The following is a 23,602-nucleotide window of genomic DNA, read 5'->3' on the forward strand; positions in this document are numbered from 1 at the left end:
GGGGGGGGGTGGAGAATGGAATACAAGGAGGCAAATAAAAAACTCCAATTCCATGATTTTTACATTCTCATGAATTTCAAACCAAATCTCATGGGTATTTGTGGCCCAACTGGTGAATCTTCCCCCCACCAAGTCGCGCTGAGAAAGCTGCTGCTATTCCCCTACGAAGCTGAGCCTCTTCATCTCTGACGATACAGCTCTGTCAAGTCTGCTCTGTTCATTGGCTTGGGGCCTGTATTCAAATCGTGCTAGGCCAGATATCTGCCAAGCAAGGATTATGTATTTATCTATCAAGCACTTTGATATAAAGCAAGTGGTTTGCACACAAAAAAGCCAGTGGCCCATTAGACAAGATCTTCATTTTCAAATTCTCCTTGCCCCACATGTTTAACACCGAAGTGGGGGGGAAATTCCCAATATTCATTAAAAGCATCAATCCCAGGACGTAGCTACTTGGACAGAAAAGCTGTCTCATAAATCACTCCACTTTCTCTTTAAGAGAGGAGCAAGAGTTTAGCAGGGGACATCCACTTAATTCATTATGGACAGCCTGATTTCCTTTTCTAATTAAGCTGCTGTAGCTCAGTTTTCCTTGCCGCATAAACAATACTGTCAATAGAAGGAAGATGCTGAAGAGGGAGGCCGAGAGGTGTTTCAAGTCTTTGTCTGCTCCACTCTCCTTTTTTATTATACTTTTAGGAGTACAGATATCTTTGGTTTAACGATAGCGTCTCTCACACTGTACAACAAAAAATGTATCTTGATCACGCAACTGCCAGCGTAAGCACAAACACTATCGACGGTGTCTGTAAAGTGCCCCCAACGCTACCAGAGCCCTTCCATTCGAGCCACTCGCCTTGTCTCCCGTTTCATTATTTATAACTCAGCATGTACTGCCAGGCGCACAGTTATGTGATCGGAGGGCTAAAGTTGTTCTGCTTTAATGGGGAATTAAAAAAATAACACCCTCCCCCCCCCACAAAAGGGAGACAAGGAACACCCCCTGCCTGAAAGGTTACAACCAGCAACTGATTAATTAAAGCACCCCAAAAAGTCTCCCCAGAGTCTACCAAGTCAAAAGCAGGAAGACACCCTGAGTTTGTTTGCATTAGCACCAGAATTGCAGTCCAACGAGAGCATGCTGCATGCATGGCAATTTTGGTGGCAACGCAGACAAGCTCAGGGTCTCGTCCTGCTTTTGACTTTATAGAGAGGGTCTATGAGCATGCACATACGCACGCACACAAGTACTGTACCACCTGCCCCATGAAGACATGCTCATTCATTAAGACCTTTCTTTCAGTCTTAGGGAAAGTGCTGCTTTTTTGGGGGTCTCCATTTGAGGAACGGGCTCACCTCAGAAATAAGCCCAATTTGCACAATTAGATGCACAATTAGAAAAATCCACGTTTCCAGCGAGGGCTAAGGGATACCCGTGTTAAGTCAGGTAGAAAGAGCCTCCTTTCATAGGAATGGGGGGACCCTCTCAAATTTAGAGAATTCAAGCCCCTGCAACTGGAGACAAACATCACATCATCCCTTGCACAACCTGAGCAAGCTCCATCATAGACTCTGTTCCTTTCTTCGCACCCCATTGCGCTAATTGGATAGTTGCTCCAGAGCCTGATATTTAGAAGCTTTCCAGTTATCAACTTGAATTTCTACAAGTAGGTTATACTCATTTTCTCTTGTACAAACATTGTTAAGTGGTTCCTTTCCATCACTGCTGTCTACGCTGTAGCCCACCACCACCCCCTGGCATCCCCCACCCCAGATGTATTCGCAGAGAGCGCTCCTATCACCCTCGCCGCCTTTGCTTTGCTAGGCTAGGCTAAACAAGGCAAGTTGCATCATTATAATCCAAGCTCCTCACATTAAAGTAATGGGTTGTGTGACAAACAGCTTTAATAAAAGTGTCATAGGTAGAGTATTAAGCAGCACATGAAGGATTGGATTTCTGTCTCCGGTTTCCAGACAATACAGAAACAACTCCTCTGGGTCTTCACGGACTAGAGAACAAAAAAAAATCCTCCATGTATACGGCCTCAGCAGCAGGGACTCTGGTTTTCTCCAACTAAAAAAAAATCCCCAATTTTTGGTTAAAAAAAAAGTCACCCCCGAATGCATTTTTCCATGATTCAAATGAAACACTGCTATATGCACACTTAGGATGTATTCCTAAGAAACCCCCAAATCCACACTTTTCCATGATTAAAATGAAGCACCACTATAGACCGTTTACATATAGTTGTGTTTCATTTTAATCATGGAAAAGCGTGGATTTGGGGGGTTACTATTTTTTTTTAACCAAAAACTGGGGATTTTTTTTTTAAATTGGAGAAAACCAGGATCCTGATCACCAGCCCTCACCATTTAGCCCAACTTCCACTTCCCACACAGCCATGCGCACCGGGAGACACTGCTCTAGAAGGGAAGGGTTGATGACCCATCGCTTCCTTGACATCTTGCTATCACAAACATAGATTTATACAGGAAGCAACCCATTGGTCCGATCTATAAAAAACTAATGGACTAAGAGATCTTCCATTATCTGTGTTTCACTGCAAATGATGCACATTTGGGTTGTTAGTGAGCCCAAGCTACCTTTTGCTAATAAATCTTACCCTCACTTCATGCACTACTTGACGACCAGTCTTCTACCTCCATCTCCCTCTCCCAACCCCAGGGTTTCCTACCACTGCCTTCCACAGCCTCAGAGTCGCCATCTCCTTTTCCCATTACCGTATATTAGAGCAGGCACCCTAGCAAAGTCTGTGATCCATCACCCACACATTTAATCACGTTACAATCAAGTTTTCCCCTTAACAAGGGAACATGTTCTAGAGACAAAAGGACAAATGCCAGAACCACGCGACCCTGCCCTGGTGTCCCAATTCTGCTACCAACTGGTTGCATAGCCCCGAGCTTCCGTACATTCCCTTTTCCTCAATACGTAAGACAGGATAATGCTTTCACTGGTGTCAGATTTTGAAGATGAGCTAGTCGTTATTCTGCTTTGAAGACATGGACACTCACCCACACACACACACACCAAGTATGAAGAGGTATTCTTTTAACCTGCGGCACCAGGGGTTTTAATAGCAGCCCTCAATTAACTTTTATATCAAATAATGTGCCTTCATGGTCTCATTAACATCTTTTAATTCCAGCATTTCCCGTTCTCACTTATGGACACAAAGCCCAGAAACTCTGCAACCTTGCAGGCTGCCAAATAGGCTGTTTTGCAGTGCTCCAGTGTACACAGAGGGCCTTGTTCTGTTTCAGCAAGAGTCCAAGGATTTTATTTAAGAGAATTAATGAGCTACCAGCCTTCATTATGTAGGAACCATAATGTGGAGCCCTTTTCGCCCATTATGTTTCAGGTCAACATAATGCAAACAGTTGATGAACAAGTGGCACAAAGAGATGGAAGCCTCCCTAGACCACTGACCAAGCAAAGTCACAGAAGGGCACAGAGAAGTGGGGGCAAGTTTGGGCCATATACATTACACCCAAATAATTAGAGAATTGTGGACTGAAAACAAAAGTTTGGACAAAGCTTTGGTTAGTGCACGGGAGTCCACTAGTCACTGGACTCTTGGTTTTATTCCCAGCTCCATTATTTGGGCAAGTCACTTGATATATCTAGATCTACACATATATATCTATATATATATATACACAGATATACAGAAGAGAATATATATACACATGTACACATACATATACACACAAACATGTGTGTGTCTGTATACGTATGTGTGTATGTATATATCTCTCTATATCTATATCCCTATCTATCTATATACACACACACATATGTATGTGTGTATATGTATGCATATGTATATGTAGATGTGTATATATTTTCTTCTGTATATATCTATCTAGATATATCGAGTGACTTGCCCAAATAAAGGAGCTGGGAATAGATCTAGGATATATCCAGATACACACACAGACACACATGTACGTGTGTATATGTATGTCTGTGTAGGTGTGTATATGTGTATTTGTGTACATGTACATGTGTATATACATTCTCTTCTGTTCAGACTAGTTGAGATGAGGATGATTGCTGATGTACAAAACCAGCAGCCCTCATTCATCTCCATGCCAGCCATACTCAGGGGCTGATTTACACGTTATCCAGACACTTGACAAGCCACCATAGACCCCTCTGTCTCAGACGTTTAAGCAAGTATGATCACTAATTTAAAATCCGTGCTAAATTTAAAACATCCGCGTTCTCATTGGCATCCACCCCACAGCCCCTGGAGAATCCCAACATGACTGAACCCGGCTACCGCTCCATTTCCCTGCTTCCTATCCATCCCAGAATCTCTTCCCCACTATTTATTCAGGTCGGCGGGAGCAGCAAGACACCCGACACGTCAGGATATCCTCAGCGGCATTCACAAGCACTTGTCTGTTACTGGAATTTGAAGCCGGGGCTGACGGCTTCTGGGCTTGGCAGCGCTTCTGCACGCTGAGGAGGGTCCAGCAGTCATTCAAGGGCTCTAGATGGAGGAGAGCCAGCTGTGACCTCCGGGAATGCCTTTTATTTTGGAGAATGGCATTTTCTTCTGCAAAACGTTGGGCCCAATCTTACTTGCCGAACTGCATAAGCCAAGCGCTTAAGGAGTCTCCTCGGTGCCGATCCTGGCAAACAGCTCTTTTCAACAGCCCCTCATGCTGAAAACGCAGATTCCTACCGGTTCAAGCAAAGGACCGGGTATCAACACTCCCCAAATGTTACCCACCCTTCTCAAATGCCTTACAATAGCTTGGGGGAGCTGTGCTAGTGCACCCAGCTCTCTAGCCTCCTACTTTAACTAAAACTCGCACCGCAAAACCGTGCAAAAGCACCAGAAATCCTCCAACGGTCACACTCCGGTAATGGAGCTTGTTAAAAATGCACTCTGGCAAACTGAAGAAACTTGGAGAGCTGGGGCGGATTCACGACTGAAGGGCTTGCTGGCAGGGTAACACTGCATTCATGGAGCACCCGCACGGGGAGAGAGGCAACAGGATTTGGAAGCAACTGATTTGTCTTCCCTCGGCTCTCGCGGAGGAGGCTCCTGGGGTGGGGCGGCCTGTGTTACCCACCCCACGCAGCACTGGGACGTGCATCAGTTGATACGCACTCCCGGGGGCTCAGCGCTTTGTAGCGGGCATTTTGCCGGTACGCACTTTACGATGGTAGGGCAATGACCACTTCCTAGCGGGACTGAATGTTTCCCAGCTCAAACCGTGAAAGCTTGTTTGCTGAAAAAAGGCCAAGCTGTGAGGCTTGCGAGGTCAATCCAAGCACACTCCAGCTGACTGGCTAGAGCGCACGTCACGGTCGCTCTCCTCCCAGCCGCGCGTCTGACATCCTTAAATACTGCAACCCGGCGCTTCTTGTGCAGCGGGTTCCCAGACAACGCTCCATGGAGCATTTGCTAGCGAACCGGAGACCATGGCGCTGCCTCTCCTTCGAGCCAGTGCTTCTTCACTGCAAACAGCCCGGAGGCTTTAAAGCTACTGAAACGAAGGACCATGAGACTGCTTGACTAAGCAGAGCCCAACTGCTACATAAGAGGAGGAGAAATGGGTCAATAAGCGCCACTAGCAAAATTGTCAGATACCAGCGGAAAGGGAAGATCCAGGGAAGAAGGGAATGAGACAGCCAGGCAGGAAAGGAGAAAGATGCATGCCCAGAAGACATCACCATCTGAGAGAGAAGCCCAGGGAAGTTAAGAAACAGAAGCAGGCCAGACGCACCTGCTGCATTTCAGAGGCTGCTTCGGCACGCGAGCAATTCGGATAGTAGCTGTAGGGACGTGACACAATGACCAATCAATATGACAAACTGGGGGTTTCTCGGATAAGTAACGGGAGGGGAGGCCGTCGGGAAGAGCCAACAAGCCACCTCCATCCCACCGCTTGGCGGAGCAGGACAACTCTGCTTCTGGCAGCGGGGCCCCGAGAATGCGCCGATGACATTTTGCGACCGCCCTGTACCTGTAGCGGGATCCATCCATCGTCGAGGTGGGCAGGGCGTCATCTTAGCACTCGGGTTAGGTCAACACTGCACGGTTCTGCCAGCGTGATCGTATCACAGCAGGAGTGCGAGATCACCCTCCCCAGTCCAAGTAGGTGTGCCGGCAAAGCCCCTGGTGTGGGCAAAGTGCTGCCAACAGAAAATGGCATCCGCTTGCTTGTGTTCTTCGAGGAGGTGGGGTAGCTATGCCAATAGAAAGCATGCTCTCCACTCGTGGGAGCTGCCAACAACCAGGGAGAAAAAGGCTCCATAGTGTAGATAAGGGCCAGGGACTTGCTCCGATTGTCATCTGTGAAAGAGTGGTGCAGTTGCTACATATAGAAGGGCCGATCTATTAAACGCTACTTTGCAGCTACAATATTACCGTGCTCTCAATGCATCCTGATAGGGCTCATGATTCACAGCACAGGCCGACCTGCCAAGCGCAAATACATAAACCGTACACCAGAGCATTAACGTGCAAAATGTGCTGGAGACGCAGAGGGCAAATATAGTTCACAAGGCAAAGGCAGCCGCGTACGGCTGAAAGAGATTTGCATGCCCACAATTAACGTCTCAGTGTCACGAGAGACGATCTCAACATCTTTTGTCCTGCGCTGCAAAAGCAAAATTAGGATGTTATTACATTGGACTCTAAGCCATTAACTTTTTTAAACAAAGGCTTTCTCTCTCCCCGTCTCTAACCTAAATTTTAGTTATAAAATAAGCTCTGTTAAATTGCCAGTCAAAAAAAATAAAATAAAACCCCACGGCTAGCCATATAATTTTTTTTTTTTTTTTTAACGAGACAATTGGACAGAGAACATCATTCTTTTAGACTTAATTTCCCCATCTTTGTGGATTTAAACTACATCCTGATTTCAAGGCAGACATTCACATTAGCTCCTCTCCTGCTCTTCCTTCACTGTACGATTATGGTACTTGGTCAAAGTGCTGTGGATTTCAGCTGTTTTTACAGGTATGTCGGGGGTTACAGGCTCTTGCGCTTATGTGGCACACGCAGAGGAACTGCCGAAATGCAGCTGCAGGGAGAAAAAGCACATTGACCTCAAGAGCAACAAAACTATTCCTAGAAGGACGGCAACGTCGCTAACACTCATGCAGAGCAAATAAGAGACAGGGACACAGAGGCCCTGTGCAAGAGAACTGCGCCCACACAGTCAACTGTATGATTTTCTGCTCCCCCAACCCCATTTTACAATAACTGGGCTCCAAAAAAATACTGATTTTGGTGTTTGCACCAGCTACACAGACCTTCCCCTCCCCCACCCCACACAACCAAAAAAGGCATCCCAGGGACAGGCCCACTGGTGGCTTCAGCAGCATCTCCCCAGCTTGACAGCCTGGGATGGTATGTCAGTGCTTCTACTTCGAGTCAGGATTGGGCAGAGAGGTGCAAATGAGAAGGGATGAGAGAAGAACATGAATTTTGCAAACTACAGAAATTTCAGTTGGAGTTTAGGCGCCGATTTGGACAAATGAGTCCAAGAACAAGGTAAGGGCTCAAAGGCACGTTGAGAGAGCGCATGTTGAATCAGAATCAGTTGGCTGATGTGCCGAAGGGGCACGTCCCCATGAGCAGGAACATGCATTTCCCTGGGGACAAAACAGCAGCAACACAATATGCAACTCCTCGTCTCCAGGGAATGCCCGTGCAGTATGTTACCCCAGCTGAGGTAGGGAAGGATGGACCAGCAGCCTTATCTGGGGTGCTGGGAGCCTCTGGGGGCTACAGCTCCAGCGATGTGGCAGCAGGGAGCCCAGCCACCAGCTGAAGAATGGCTCCAGCTGCCAAGTTTAGATGGCACACATTGCTGCCATGTGCACCACCCCACTTCTTTTGGACACAATTTTTTTTTTTTTAAACTGGGATCTCCGGGTGTCCAAAAAAAAAAAACCAGAAACAAAAAACCCCCTCCATGCTGCAAGTCAGCAGCACGGGGAACACCCACACGTGTAGTGCGTGCAGTGTGTGGCACGTGAGTGTGCAGCACAGCATACCACACACACGTGCTTCTCTGGGCGCGCCCAAGTTAGTTAAGCAAAGTGGCCTGTGCCTTAAAGTTGGCAGGGTTAGCAACAAACGGCAATGAAAAGTTTAGCGTCTTCCTATTGCAGAAAGACAAACCGTATCCCGCAGCCTTTGTAATAGGGATTTGGTTGTCACTTTTTAATCTACCAAAGCTGCCTTGGGCCTGGTAGCAAACAAACCGACCTGAACAACCTCCTGACACTCCACAAAAGGAATCAGGTCAATGTTTAAATTACTGAAAGGCAACCAGCTTCAGAACCGCTTGCTAATTTTTGTTAGATGGCTTGAAAGACGATCATCGTTACATTTTTATTTTATGGACATTGTCCAAAATAAAACAAAACAAAACAAAAAATTCTCCTGGGCTAAAACTTAGGTGCTCAGGCCATGAGGTTTGCAGTTCAAATATAAGAATTTGGCGCAAACACAGATCCTTCTCCCCAATGCTGTAATTATACTTTAACGTTCTCATTAGGAAGCCTACTTTCTGTCCCCGCCCCCCCCACCTCAAAAAAAAAAAAAGGTTGAAAAGACTGAGCTCTACTTATTCACAGGGTCAGCCTATAAAATCGAGCTCCCCACAGGCTTGACTTCAGTATTAGGTGTTTTTATTGCATGCACAAAAAGCAAGCGGCAACTCAAATGCTTTCAATACAGTTTTTATTTTGGCATTCAGGGGCTTTAACCCTTCGGATGCTTTTCTTGGTCATTTGATTCTCCTGTGAGATTTTGTAAGGACAAGTACAGCTGAAATCATTATCAGCAACTACTGGCATCTATTCAGGGGAAAACAGTTTTTGCTAAAATTGAACCTGAAAACATGGGATCAATTTATATGCAGGATTGACTTAAAATCCAAACAATACAGCCGATTCTCATTTCACTACTACGCTGACGGAAGTGGTTGACTCCTTCGCCACCGATGTAAATTGGAGCCTTATCCTTATATCAGCACAAGGGAAGAAGCAGACCTTTTCATCCTGTAACATTTCAGCTTGTGTGGATTTTAAATGGCTGAAGAGATATCAGTCACTGAACTACAGCATTGCTAGCAAGTGCCATCATAAAAATTACCATCCTCAGCATCAGGTCAGGTAAGGCAAAAAGCCTGCAAGCTACAGTTTGAGCATCATATTTATATCCTGCAACTAAAAAGGCTGTTCTCGGCGTGTTTAATTGCTACGAATCCATCAACTAGATAGCTTTATCTGATGGCTACCTAAGAAAACTGCTTTTTCTAAGGTAGGGATCTGGCAGATAGCTACCCTTTGTGCTTAGATGCTTGAACTGGTCTCTTTTATGCATCCGGGGCTGCAGATCCCTCAACACTGGAGCAGGGTGGTCTGATTAGATTAGGGTTTCATCCCGAAACACTTTTTCTGGGGCTTTACAAGCAAGCTGACACTAGATCGCTGCTTATTTCATGCTGCCAAACACCAAAAAAGGACTCTTTTGCTAGAATGCTGGAGAGATGGCTTCTTTTTATACACCTTTTATTAAAGCACCACATTCATATTTGACAATGTGAAAGAGGATCTCTCAAGAAGGTTAGGGACAAGAAAAAAAAAAAAAAAGTCACGCCTGAGCCAAAAGGGAGATGCGAGTTTTGCAGCTGCAACTCGATGCTCAAAAAAAAAACAAACCCCAATATGGGGAGAGGAACTCACACGTGCAGAATGGGCAGGCTTCCTTTTCGTCAGAAAGGTTAATGAAGGGTAGGAAATAATTACAATTCCAGGAGGCTGTCTACTGAAAACTCAAACTTACAATTAAAATTCCCATTTTCATGTAAATCTTGCCTGCAACAGGAAGCCTGGCTTGCATGCTTTTTGAACCAGCAGGGGAGAAAGGAGACACCTTTAAAACGCACTTCACTAGGATATCAGTCCAGCAACACGCGTTAAACTTCAGCAGATTTCAAGAGTGTTTGGCATCCTGAAGGTCGAGCCTTCCAGCTTGCAGCTCCGCAAAGCGAGCCGCGTTTGGAAAACGGCTCGTTCAGCATCCATTGCAGCAGCCCACAGCGGCTTCCAAGCAAACCAAGGGGTGCAACGGTCACCTGGTCAGCATGATGGTGGAAGTCTATTGCCCACATCAGCAGGGTTACCATTTAACCCCAGATGAGAATTGGCATTAGCGGTTAGACGCATTACCCCACCTCCTTAAATGATGATCGCTTTGCATGGGTCAATAAATCAGATGCGCTTTGAATTATGCTGAAAGCCAGGGGCATGTTAAAGGACACTTAGAGCACAGCTGCCAGCTCCTATTCCTTGCAACTATAAGTAGTGATAACGCTACCCCAGTTTCAGCGCTCCACTGAGGACAAATCTACCAAGCAATTTTTATGCATCGAGCAAATACGATACATGTAAAGACAAATATTATGGTTGGGTGCACATCTATTCAAGGCAATTAACATATGTAAATTTCCACCCTAATTAAACGCACGGCCTTGGAATCCTGGCACGCTGCCCAAATACCGGTGGAGTCAAAAAGTCTGGGTATGCTGCATCCCAGCACACCAGATCATTGTTGGCAACTCCCTCAAGGAGGGAGTGAGAGAAGTGTCTATCCAGGCTTAGTTCATTCAGCCGATAAGCACCTCAACTACAAGCACCCTGGATAAATATTCAGGTTCCAGGCTGGACACTTACTCCACGCCGAGCAGGAGCTTGCACTTCAGGTAGCATCATTCGAGTCAGAAAGTCAAGGGGCAGAGCAAACTATAATCAGAGAAGTAAAGGCACCGAAATGCTCCTAATACGTCGCTTCCTTATTTAGCTATTCCTGACATCATTTGGAAACACCCTGGTTCGGTGCGACGTACCGGATCCGAGTCCCTCTCTGAGAGTTAGTCCATGGAACGGAAAGTGCTAATACTGTCACCACCACGATAACCTGTTGAAGTTGTCCTCGGCTCAAGAAGTCTTTTCTGGGGGCTAAAGTGCAGGAGGCTGCAATCCCAGCTTTCTGTGAGCCTAAGTCAGCAGCGGTATCCATTCTCTGCAGCACACCGATGCACCGTGACAAATGATTATTGGGCAAGCGTGGATAGAGCAAGGGTCAACAGCTGTTGGCCCTTGCTCAACAGAGGAAGGGCCAATAAAACTGAAGGGGGAAAACCAAAAAATGCCAACTCTAGACCCAAGCAAAAGCATCTGGGGCTCAGGAAGGGACAGCACATATTTTGCAACGTTGGTCGTTCCAGGGTTTTAGCCTCCCGACTCAGATTTTTGTTCAACGTTCCCAGGAAGACCAAACACAACTTGCCATACTGTTGATTGCGGGTCTACTCGTTTTGTTGGCATCTTGGTTCTCCCACATCTTGCTCGCTCCTAGAGGCTATGAACCTCAGTGGAAAGAAGAACCAAGTTTGATAACCCTGCAACCGCGTTAAGGTTACGGATTCTCCACCTACCTCAAAAAAAAAAAAAACAATTGAGGTCCCCGTGTTTAAAGGATGCTCTTACTAGGCTTTCTTCCAAGAGCACACATGTGCATGTATGCACATGCACACGTATGTACGTACACACGCACACTTTAGCATATCAACAGCTTTGCAATTTGACCCTGCCAATGACCCTTCTTAGTAAAAAAAGATCAGTACCAGACAAGGCACTTGACACTATTCTTTCACACGGATCAGCCGCCACCAACACAGAACCAGCAGGCTACACGTTGCCCCCCAGACCCTAAGTTTCTAGGGCTAGCAGCAACTTTAAGTAGTTAAAACTGAAGGTTGACAGGGAGAGCAAACAATCACAGCGCCCACAACGCGTGACTTGCTTGGCACCGTTGGCATTGGTCACTCACCTACATCTTTAACTAGCAAAATATATGTTCTGGCATGGTTTGCTTTAAGAATTGCGAGTAATTAAACAAAGAGACACATAGGGACATGCAACCAGTGTGGTGACACAAAAACAAAAAATATCCCAGCAGTCAGACACCACTCTGTGCATACAGGTAATGCCCGCCATAGTGATAGCTGAATGCACCCGGGGTAAACAGAGCAATATGGATTGTGCATATGCATTCACACAAAGAACAGCAGCTTGCTAAACTGCAACAAAAATCTGCCTGCATACTAATTTTCAGTTATAACGGAGACTTGTTTCTACTGTTTGGGTTGTGGATGGAGTACACGAGTTACTAACCTCCCCGCGTTACACAACTGCACTTCAACGCTGGCTGCAATTCAGAACGGGAAGCCTTTTGGCAAGAGCCCCTCAGCACAGCAGAGTAATTCTACTTCAGGCCATCTTTCTTCTAGACAAGTAGAGCCCTCACCATTGACACAAATCCCTCCTCGTGTAGTAGATGCTCTTAATAGTCACTGGAGCAAAACTTTGAGCTTTTGGAAAAATGATCTCCTAGAAGCATTTTTGTGACAAATGACTTTGTCCCGATCTTGAGAGAAGGAGAGAAAGATGCACACTAAAAATGAGATAGGAAGGAGGAAAAAAAGCAACCGTAAGGGATTTCAGTGGTACACATATATTAGCTAGTGTTCGGGGGATGGACTAGAGAGATTATGCAGTGCAAGCATTCAGATTTCTCATGGGCCTTTCTGCAGGTGAATTAAGACCCCAATTCACCCTGCCAAAACACCTAGACATTACATGAAGTGGGGGGAAATTGCCAGCACTGTGGATACTCCAGCTTCCCAGGTTAGTCCACGTGATTCCCCACCAATCTGCCTTCCCTCGCAGACAGTGGAAAACCTGTCAGAGGCCTCCGTAACACAGCAGCAGAAACACTCAGCCCTGCCAATTCTTGCACCTGGCAGCTCCAAGAAACAGGACAGCACTCAGGAATTCAAGCCCCAAGACCACTGACGAGGATTTGCTATTAACATCTGCACTATCACCACCGCTTAATACTCAGCTCATCTGCTTGGCTTTTTTTTTTTTTTAATTCTCCAAAGCACTTCACTAATGGAGCACATCAGTAGTACCATCCTCATTTTGCAAAGGAAGGTAAAGCAGAGAGGTGAAAGGACTTGCCCTAGGTCACTCAGGAGGCCGGTAGCAGAGGTAGGACTCTTGGCGTGCCAGTCTAGTGTTTTGCCCTGTTCTTAAGGGAAACCAGGATGCAGTTCAGCCAGTTATGAAGCAATTCCCCTGGCATGGTCAGACTTAATGGAGACAAAACAGCTGCCTCCAGGCGGTCACACGGTCTTTAATTCATTAAAGAATGATGATAACACAAGTCTCCTTCAATATACAGGAATGAACGTATGCAAAATTGAAAATGAGGAGCCAAGACAAACCAGCAATGTCTGTGTAATACATAGGGCTGGAAGACTGACAGAGAGCAAACACATTTCCTGCTCCATGGGGTCAAACGCTCTCCAGTGGGTTCAGTTCAGTGCATGCAGGGAAATCCCAAAAATGCTCCGGCCAGTAATCCCATCCTCCATTCAAACACATCAAGCAATCACACTGCATGACATCCAACACTTCGATTTGATTTTTTTTTTAAACTGAAGTCCACTTGCACATTCAAAGCAACCTCCACACTCTCAGTGCCTGGCTGCAATTCAAAATGTGTATGAACAATGGGCGTGCAAGGGGCCAGACAACGAGTTACCAACCTTTGTTGTATCATCATGTGACCGCTGGTACCGTTTCCAACGGCAGCCATAGATTCCCGTCAGACACGACAAACATAACTGTGGCTCGTAGTACTGCAACGGTTGGTGTTTAACCATGCTCTTCCCAGCTCTTCAGGAACAAGCTAGCAGAAATCCATCAGGTCTTAGGAGTGCCTAGAGGAAGGGAAGAGAAAAAGTGGAAGTTGAGATATTTAAGCAATTTGATGGACACAGAGAGCAGTTAGCAACTAGGGCTATAGTTTGATCCCTGCTGGTGTCTTGGCTAAGTTACTCAACAAGGCCTTAGGATCGATCATAGGAAAGCCAGGCTGAAAAGGTACCTCCTCGGGTCACCTAGTTCAGCCCCCTGATCAAGGCAGGGTTGTCCCCGACTAAACCATCCCAGTCAAGCGTCTGTCCAACCTGCTCTTGAAAATTTCCAGGGACAAACATCCCCCCAACTTCACTAGCCTGCCTCAGGGGCAGGAAGTCCACCCAAATCTCCATCCTAAATTTTCCCAGATGCAGCTTGAAGCCTAGTTATGTCCCTTACAACCACAGAGCAAAACCTATCTCCATCCTCTCAGTAATCACTCTTCAGGTATTGGAAACCAGTTATTAAAACTACCCCCCTCCCCCGGTCTTTTATTCTCCACACTAAGCAAATTAAATCATTGGTAAGAACAAAGGTTTTAAAAGAGCCGTCATACGCAGGAGTATGCATGCGGTCATGAAATGATTAAGTCCAGGAGCTTGAGGAAAGGAAGGAAGGAGAGCAGAAGAGTAAGGACCCTGGACTTCAGAAAAGCAGACTTGGACTCGCTTGGGGAAATGAGGGGCAGGATCCCAAATCGACAAAAGCAAGGTTTGCCTTGGGAGCCAGGTCAAACTACAGCTTCAGTTGTTGGTTGCCTCTACACCCCAGTCCAAGAAGGAAAGGGGTCCAAGAGAGCTGTATTTTAAAGAAACCTTACCGAGAGTGCAGGAACAAATCATCCCAATGTGCAGGAAGACTAGCAAGTACGGCAGAAGACCAGCTTGGCTTGGTAGGAAAGTCTTTCGTGAGCTAAACACCCAAAAAGGAAGCTTAAAAGAAAAGGAAACGGACAAACAACTAGGGAGGCACATACGGGCGTTGCTCAGGCATGCAGGGATGAAGTCAGGAAGGCCAAAGAGCAACTGGAGTCCATGCAAGCAAGGGACAGGGAGGGTAACAAGAAGGGTTTCTACCAGCATGGCAGCAACAAGAGGAAGATCAGGGAAAGTGTGGGTCCCTTACTGAATGTGGGAGGCAACCTTGTGACAGATTATGTGGAAGTACTCAATGCCTTTTTCACCTCAGTCTCCACAGGCAAGGTCAGCTCCCAGACTTTTGCATCCAGCAGCGGTTTGGGGAGGAGGTAAGCAGCTGACAATGGTGCAAGAACAGATTAGGGACTATCTAGAAAAGCTGGACGTGTACAAGTCCATGGGGCCAGACACGGTGCACCCAAGGGTGCTGAGGGAGTTAGCTGATGCAATTGCAGAGCCACTGGCCATCATCTGTGAAAACTTGTGGTGATTGGAGGAGGTCCTGGAGAATTGGGAAAGGGCAAATATAGTGGCCATCTTGAAGAAAGAAAAGGAGAACAGGGAACAACAGACCACTCAGCCTCACTTCACGCCCCAGAAAAGTCATGGAGCAAGTCCTCAAGGAATGCATTTCTAAGCGCTTGGCGAAGAAAAGCGTGATTATGGACAGGCAACACGGATTCACCAAGGGCAAGTCATGCCTGACCAACCTGATTGCCTTCTAGGAAGAGATGACTGGCTCTGTGGATATGGGAAGGGCAGTAGACATGATGATATACCTTGACTTTAGCAAGGCTTTTGATACAGACTCCCACAACCTTCTCACCAGTGAGCTAAGGAAATACAGATTAGATGAATGGACTGTGAGGTGGACAGAAAATTGGCTGGACAGTCAGGCTCAGAGGGTAACAATCAATGTCTTGTGGTCTAGTTGGCAGCCAGCATCAAGTGGAGTGCTCCTGAGGTCAGTCCTGGGGCCGGTTTTATTCAATGTCTTCATCAATCGACCTGGTAGATGGGATGGAGCGCACCCTCAGCAAGTTTGCAGATGATGCCAGGCTGGGGGAGTGGTAGATACACTGGAGGGTAGGGCTAGGATTCAGAGTGACCTGGACAAATTGGAGGATTGGACAAAAAGAAATCTCATGAGGTTCAATAAGGACAAGTGTAAAGTCCTGCTCTTAGGACAGAGTAATCCCATGCCCCGGTGGAGGCTGGGGGGGACTGGCTGGGCATCAGCTCTGCAGAAAAGGACCTGGGGGGGCAGTAGGCAATCAGCTGAATATAAGCCAGCAGTGCGCCACTGTTGCCGAGAAGTCTAAAAGCATCCTGGGCTGCATTGGTAGGAGCGTTGCCAGCAGATCAAGGGAAGTATTCCTCCCCTCTCTCCAGCACTGGTGAGGCCACATCTGGAGTCCTGAGTCCAGTTTTCGGTCCCCCACTACAGAAAGTATATGGAAATATTGGAAAAAGTCCAGCGAAGGGCAACAAAAATGGTTAGGGGACCAGGTCACATGACATATGAAGGGAGGCTGAGGGAACTGGGCTTATTTAGTTTAGAGAAGAAAAGACCAAGGGGGATTGAATAGCAGCCTTCACCTCCCTGCAGGGGGGCTGCAAAGAAGACAGAGCTGGACTGTTCTCAGTGGGCGCAGATGACAGAATGAGGAGCAATGGGCTCAAGTTGCAGCAAGGGAACTTGAGGTTAGAAATTAGGATAAACTCTCTCACTAGGAGGTTAGTAAAACACTGGAACAGGTTACCCAGGGAGGTTGTGGACTCTGCATCCTTGAAGTTTTTTTTAAGACCCAGCTAGACAAAGCCTTGGCTGGGATGATCCAATTGGAGAAATTCCTGCTTGGAGCAGGGGGTTGGACTAGATGCAACATCCTGAGGTCCCTTCCACCCCTCACTGTCTATGATTCTACAAGTGCAACATCTAGAAAGACATAGACAGGCACCCCTTTCTCCCTCCTACGCTTGGTCCACTGGATATGCCTCTTCCTTCTACTAACCAGCCCCACCCAGTCACTCCCACTCCACTTACATCCCAAGATGAGATAATGTGATGAGCACAACAGATTAGGAAGAGTGTTTGGCATGTCTTGGACACATTTTTTCAGCACACAGAGAGCAGGAGGGGTCTACAAAGTATTGTCTCATAACTGGTCCGTAGCCCCTCCTGATCTGGCCGTGTATTGACTGGCAAGGTTGCTACCAACAGCAGAACTAAACCAACAGTGATGAACGCAGAAATGTTAAGGGTAGAGACTGGTGCAGGCACAGACCCAGCTCTCAGCCCCAAGATGAGCTGTTCTTCAAATAGCATGATCAAATAGCTCAGAGAAAGGTGCATGAGCTGCCACTTACCTCATTTCAAAGTCAGTGTTAAAATCGCCATTGTATCACTTATACTGGTTTATGTTTAATTAACCAGTTTATAAGTGATAAGAAACCAGCTCAAATCTGTAACACAAGAGAAGTTCAATGCATGTGAAATGCTTTCAAAATGGCCGAAACTGGTTTAAGAGACACCTGGATGGATGTAGTATCAGACTTAACTGATTTAAGTTGAATCATTTTATTGAACTTCTGTCCAGATCCCCTCCAGTTTCGAGCTGTCTGTTTCAGCCCAGCAGAGAGGCGTGCTCTAGCACCTCCTGGCTTCAGGTCTGGGCCACTGCAGGCACATAGCTGCATTTCCAGCATCAAAAGTGAATGTCTGTTCACTTGCTTATCGGTTCATTCTACACAGCTTAGACCAGGGGTGGGCAAAATGCAGCCCGCGGGCCGGATGCAGCCCACCTGGCCATTCTATCCAGCCTGCAGGGCCCCTAAAGAATTTACATAGTTAATAGTTATCTGCCTCAACTGCCAGTCATGCAGCCCTCAATGGCTTGCCAAAATTCAGTAAGCGGCCCTCCACCTGAAATAGTCCAAGCCAGGCGTGGGCAATTAACCCATGAAGACCGAATCACTTAAGCCTCAGGTTTTTTGAGAGTTTACACTTAGCATCAAGGATGTGGAGGCTGAAATGTTTTCACCTCTAAGACCCTGGTTAAAACAGGAATGAGGACTAAAACTTTCAAGTTAAAAGTTCAGCTCATCTTTATGCCTTGATCCTAAAGGTTTGGAGACGCAACACATTACTGGTGTAATCAGACTTCATACACAGGTGTAAAAAAAGGAGCAGCCACATGACATAGTCCTACAACAGTGTTACTTGCTTGAACCCAGTGTAAAACCACACAAAAAACAAAAAACTAGCAAGGTGGAAGTGGGGGGGGGGGGGAGGGAGAGGGAAATGGGGCAGATGCATCACTGTTGGTGTTGTGTGTTTTGAGCTTTCCCATGACAATTGTTTAGGAGTGGCGCCAGTCCCTGCCACCTAGCATAAGGCGCCATAAATAGTGCCTACTGAAAAAAAGCTCTGTCCATGTAGCTGGTCACCTGCCAACTCCAGATCCTGGAATAATTTACATCAGTGTACAAAACCCAGTCCAAGTTGCACAGGTCTAACTGTTGTGTCCAGGCCCCCCCGTCTCCATAACTGCAGTGATGCCTAAGTGACCCAACTGAGAAGCTCGTGTGTACATGCATGAGACCGCCCCAGCCCAAAGAGCTTCCAACCTACATGGGTAAGACAGAGAAGGGGTGGGAAGGGGGACGTGCACAAGGTTACAGCAGGCCATTAGCAGTGGGAATATAACACGCGCCTCTCCGGTGTCAGTGCAGCTGCTAACTCTCCTCAGGCTAACTTTGGATTCAGTAGGAAAGAGCTGCTGTCCTCACACTTTGAGACAGTCTTTTCATAGCTGTGCTGTAGAGATGATACAGCTGGGCTAAGGATTTGCTTTAAAAAAAAAAAAGTCAATAGTTTTTTTTGCCAAAGAAATGTGGGTTTGGTTGGTCTGGAACAATTTGTTCCCCCAGGCTGCCTTTGTGGAAGAGCTTTGAATGGAAAAATGTCACAACCAAGGAGGAGTCAGAGAATCACCAAAAAGCAAAACGTAAAGGGACCTCAGGAGGTCATCTCAGTCCAACCTCCCCTGCTCAAAGCAAAATTACCTCTGTCTTAACTATCCCAGATAAGTATTTGGCTAGCTTGCTCCTGAAAACATCAAAGGATGGAGAGTCCACAACCCATCCATCTAGGCAGCCCGCTCCAATGCTCAACCACCCTCGTAGGAAGAAAAGTTCTCCCTAACATGCAAAACTAAATTTCCTTCTCTACAATTTAAGATCACCTGTCCTCTTCCGATACCCTTTTAGCCACAGAGCCACCACCCTCTTTCATAACCAACGCCAGGTATTTAAAGACTTATCAAATTCCAAACACAGATGTCCCGTAGCCAGTCTTCTCTTCTCCAAATCAGATAATCCCAGGAGACTGAGGATCCTCTTCTTAATAGCCATTTGCTTAGCTCCTTCGCTTAGGAAGACCCAGGGTCAACCCCTTCTTCTCCTTGAGAGGTAGGAACGCCTTCAGAGAGAGTGCCCTACCCACCGTGGGGTAAGGTATTCCAGGAAGGGTCACTCTCAGGCTTACATGAGACTTTTCTATTTCATATCAACGACTCAATTTGAGGCAGGACAACTCTTCAACCCAAGACACCTGCACAGGAGTTGGACTCCTGAGTTTCAGTCCCCGCTCCCAAGTATACTAAGTCTGAAAGCAAGCACTCCTCCGGCATGCTGTACTGCCCGATAGTTAGGACACTCTTGAGTAATACGGGTTCAAATCCCCTAAACACACTGGAGGAATCAAACTTGTATCTCCTGCATCCTGTGTAAATGCCCTAACTGCTGGGATACAAATCCAATTGCTACAACCCTTCATTTCCATTGATTTGCTCATTATACCCTCCCAAAATGGAGCTGACTTGGGCTGGTTGGTTGGTTTTGGCTGAACAAAGTATTTCACTTGGCCAGAAACAAACAAAAAAAATTCATGTAGGTAAGAAGACTCCCACTCCCAGTCTCACTTCCTCCCAATTTTCATCTCATAGATTCATAGAAGTCGGGTCAGGAGGGACCTTGTAGATCTTCAATTGAGACTCTGCCCCGCTAATTTGATGCCTGTTCCAAAAGAGCATTCAATCCCCCAGCTCTAATTGACAGATACCTTCATCTTCTGGGGCTGGTATCCAAGCACCTTGCACCATGCCCAATAGAAATAAGAGATCCACAAGATCATTCCCTGCAGCAGGCCCAGAAGATCCTCATTTTACAAGTGAACTCATTTTAGCCTAGTGGTTTTCAACGTTTTTAAACCTGCAGCACCCGTTGGAAAATGCTCTTAGTTTTCACTGTAAAACCAAATGCCATCTCTTAGTTTTCTGACTAAACAAAGTGAATAGAAGAGGTTTTCTGTGGAAAAGAATTCAGAAAACCGACAGCTATGGATTTCTATTTATTTTAAATCTCCAGGCTTATCTAGTGAATCATGTTTGCAAACCTAAGAATGCAACATTAGGGCAACCTGCAACACCCACCACACGATCAAGGCACCCCGGGGTGTCATGTACCCTGGCTGAGAGTCACCAGTTTAGTCACTAACAACAGCGTGCATGCTGTCCACGTGCTGACGAGTAGTGCACGTCCCGGGCACGTGTCTGCAATGCAGGGACATCATGCATTCAATTGACAAAAGCAAGGTTTGTCTCGGGAGTCAGGTCCAAGTACAGCTTCAGCTGTTAGTTGCCTCTACACCCCTAAAGGCAGTCCAGGAGCCAAACCCGTTGCATCAGCAGATACAGACAGCTGGCACATTACATGCTATGCAACTGCTAATGGCATGGAAAAGGAGCAACAGGTGCCTACCAAAACGCAGGGCACGATCACAGCATGCCAAAACTACTGCCAGGGTTGGCCTTCCTCTGACACGGGCCACCGGCCCCCTCTGCCGAGTCCCAGCCCTCCTGGCTCTGTGTTGAGGGCTGCTCTCGCCCTCTACTGCAGGCTCTACTTAGTTTTACCACTAGCTAGGACCAAAGTGGACAGGATGGACAGTGTAGAAAACAGGCCCATCTTGGAAGTAAAGTGGCAAAGCCAAAGGAGATGCAGTAGTGCATCAGTGGGACCACATCCCTACAAGAGGCTGCATACTGTAAAAAGATCCATAAGCTCCTGCGATCTCAGAGTCCATGTCAGACCAACCAACTCATTTGATCTTTCAGTAAGGAAGTGACCATGACTCTTCAAAACTAGCCAGGGGTTTGGTGGGCAGAGAACATGAAGTTTGTTGCATGATTTTTCACAGCATTTGCCAGCTACTTGGAGTCCCCTGCAATGGCTCTGCATTTGCAAATCCACCGCCCACGTCACATGGTCCCGACACGCAGACCTCTATACTTCCAAGGAAACGCTTTCCTCCGGTGGGAGCCGTGCCCTGGAGGATCAGGCCACAAAAATCTAAATTTGATTTGCTCCAAGTAGTTTATAAAACAAAGCCAGCACAAATGTACTGCCATGAAACCAGATGCAAAAACTGTACAACCTGAAGTCACAATAAGATAAGTGGTTTTGATTTCAATCACGCTGCAGTTTTACTAAGATAAAGTTCTCCCATCTCCCCTGCGTGCATGTCACCAGGTAAGAAGCAGAAGTCCACGGACACAGCACACAAGTGACAGAGAACAAGCAATGTTCTGCCTAATGGAAACCAGGCTGATGAATATCCACAGTAATTTGCTGCCTATCCAGGGACTTGTGCTTCGCCAAGATCATCTCTCGAATGTGTACTCCTCCTCTAACCAGCAATGGATTTTAAAAAAGACAGAAGATGAAAAACCTGCACACCCTACAGTCGCTGCTCCCATGACATCTGCAGCTTTGACGTGGAGGATACAGTCCATGAATGATTCAAACCTCTGCTGGTTAGCATTATATACATACCCGGGGGGGGAGGGGGGGAGGATGCAAAAACAACACAAATTAGTTATTCCAGTTTAGCAGCATGCACCAGAAAAGCCATATGGCCTGTCAACTTTGACTTGAAAGGCACATCATCTGCCAATGGCTACAAATATCTTACTGCTGAATAACTGAACTCATTGCCAGCAAGCCCGCCCAGGGAAGAAAGGGACTTTTACAAATACAGCAGCAGCATTTTATGAAGATGTATGGGTGTATAATTAGCATGCACACCTCTTTACAGGGAGACAGTAGGCATTACATAAATGGCAACACGGTGCTTTCTGATCACTTCCAATCAAACAAAATAATTTGCTTGTCTTGCAAATACAGAAGGACACTTGTCAGGTGTGACAACATGAAAATGTGGGTGTTACATTGCAAATAAAATGGAAGGCTTCCAGGAAGAGGAGGAATGCTCATTCTTACTGGAAATAGGACCTTGGTGCCAAGAGGTCCGAGTTGGGATCGGGGCCATATACTGTTAGATGCTGTAACATGCAGAGCCAGTCCCGGTGCTAAATGAGCAAAAAATCAGAATGAAAGTAATTATATTCTACTCCTCCTCACCCACTGCAGCTTTGTACCCATTACTCAGGATCTTAAAAAGGAGCTCGGGTTTCCATCCCGACATGAAACCAATTTACTTGGAGCTCAGTAACGGCACCGTGACTTTACTGTCCAGACAGAGCAGGGGGTTAGACTAGATGTGACCTCCTGAGGTCCCTTCCCACCCTCATTTTCTGTGGTTTTATGATAGAGCCGAACAGCAACACAAGCACGGAGAAACACACGTTGGTTCTTTGCAACACAGCAACGAAAGAGGGGTTTAAGCAAGGATTTATCCCTACGGTATCTCTTTAACACCGCGCCATTATCCTCCTTCCCTTCCCTCATTTTTTATCCGCCCTCTTAACTTCAAACTGGGCGATCTCCCGCTGCTCATAATGTGCCGGCTGGGAGATCAATACCAGGAGGCCTGCAGCTCAGAGCCAGTATTGGCAGGGAGGAACTACTACAATGACTCAAAGTAGGACAGCAATGCTATTTTAAACTGTGCTATTTTGAAAGCTTCCACTGCTTTGTAAAAAGGAAGGAGAACAAGCAAAAATCAGAGTTGAAGCCTGCAGTGGGTCAGTGGTATAATTAAGGCAGGGCAAGGAGGGTACCGGTTCCAGGCGCCGACTTAGAGGGGGTGCCAACCAGGCTCCCTCCCCGCCAAGGGTCTTTGCAATGGGGGGTAGGAAGGAGGAAGGGAGGAAGAGATGGGGAGGAATGGGAGAATACCCCTCCAGGAAGCTTGGCTGTGGGAGGAACAGCCCTGACTCCAGGGATGGGGGCAGGGGGGCAAAAAGGGCACCAGGGGGCAGCCCCCAGGACCCTGTGGTGCTACGTGTTCCTCAGCAGCCTGAGTCTTTGCAGTAGCAGCTGCCACCCAAGTGAGGAGTGCCCCCACAGGCAAGACTCCCCTCTCTGTCTGTCTGTCCGTCCATCCGTCCCTGCAGTGGTCAGCATAATTCCCCTGCAAGCCTTCCGGTGGGGTCCTGAGCAGAAGAAACTGCATATCGTGAGATGCCGATAATGGAAACAGAGAACTTCAAACTGAACAGATGCCAGTTGAGACCCTTAACCCCCAAGCACACTTTAAATAAATGCCTTTGGGAAACATTTCGTTGGCCTGCAAGGTTTTACCATACATAGCTTCATGCTTTCAGCTGTCTTCGGACCCACAGATAAAGTGGTCATGGAAGACAAATCGACCTTGACTGCGAGGCACTTCCAATATTTGATGATGATGATTTCGTAGACATCAGGGCTGGAAGGGACCTCGGAAGATCATCGAGTCCAGCCCCCCGCCCACAGGGCAGGAAGTCAGCTGGGGTCAAAGGATCCCAGCAAGACAGACATCCAAATGTTTATTAAAAGTGTCCAGGGTAGG

At 46.9% G+C, this 23,602-nt stretch overlaps 1 protein-coding gene across 3 annotated transcripts in view; it reads right to left on the reverse strand.

The window, feature by feature from the left end:
* Window positions 1–23,602, reverse strand: part of GDPD5 (glycerophosphodiester phosphodiesterase domain containing 5) — a 246,212-nt gene that overhangs the window by 187,696 nt on the left and 34,914 nt on the right. For all 3 annotated transcript variants that reach the window (XM_019530519.1, XM_019530517.1, XM_019530520.1), the window contains exon 2: window positions 13,678–13,851. In XM_019530519.1, coding sequence (XP_019386064.1) covers window positions 13,678–13,794 — 117 coding nt within the window. In that variant the 5' untranslated portion in view covers window positions 13,795–13,851. The remainder of the gene's footprint in view (window positions 1–13,677; window positions 13,852–23,602) is intronic.

Source organism: Crocodylus porosus, unplaced genomic scaffold (assembly GCF_001723895.1).
Source record: "Crocodylus porosus isolate Cpor-Errol unplaced genomic scaffold, CroPor_comp1, whole genome shotgun sequence".
NCBI classification, from domain to species: Eukaryota; Metazoa; Chordata; order Crocodylia; family Crocodylidae; genus Crocodylus; species Crocodylus porosus.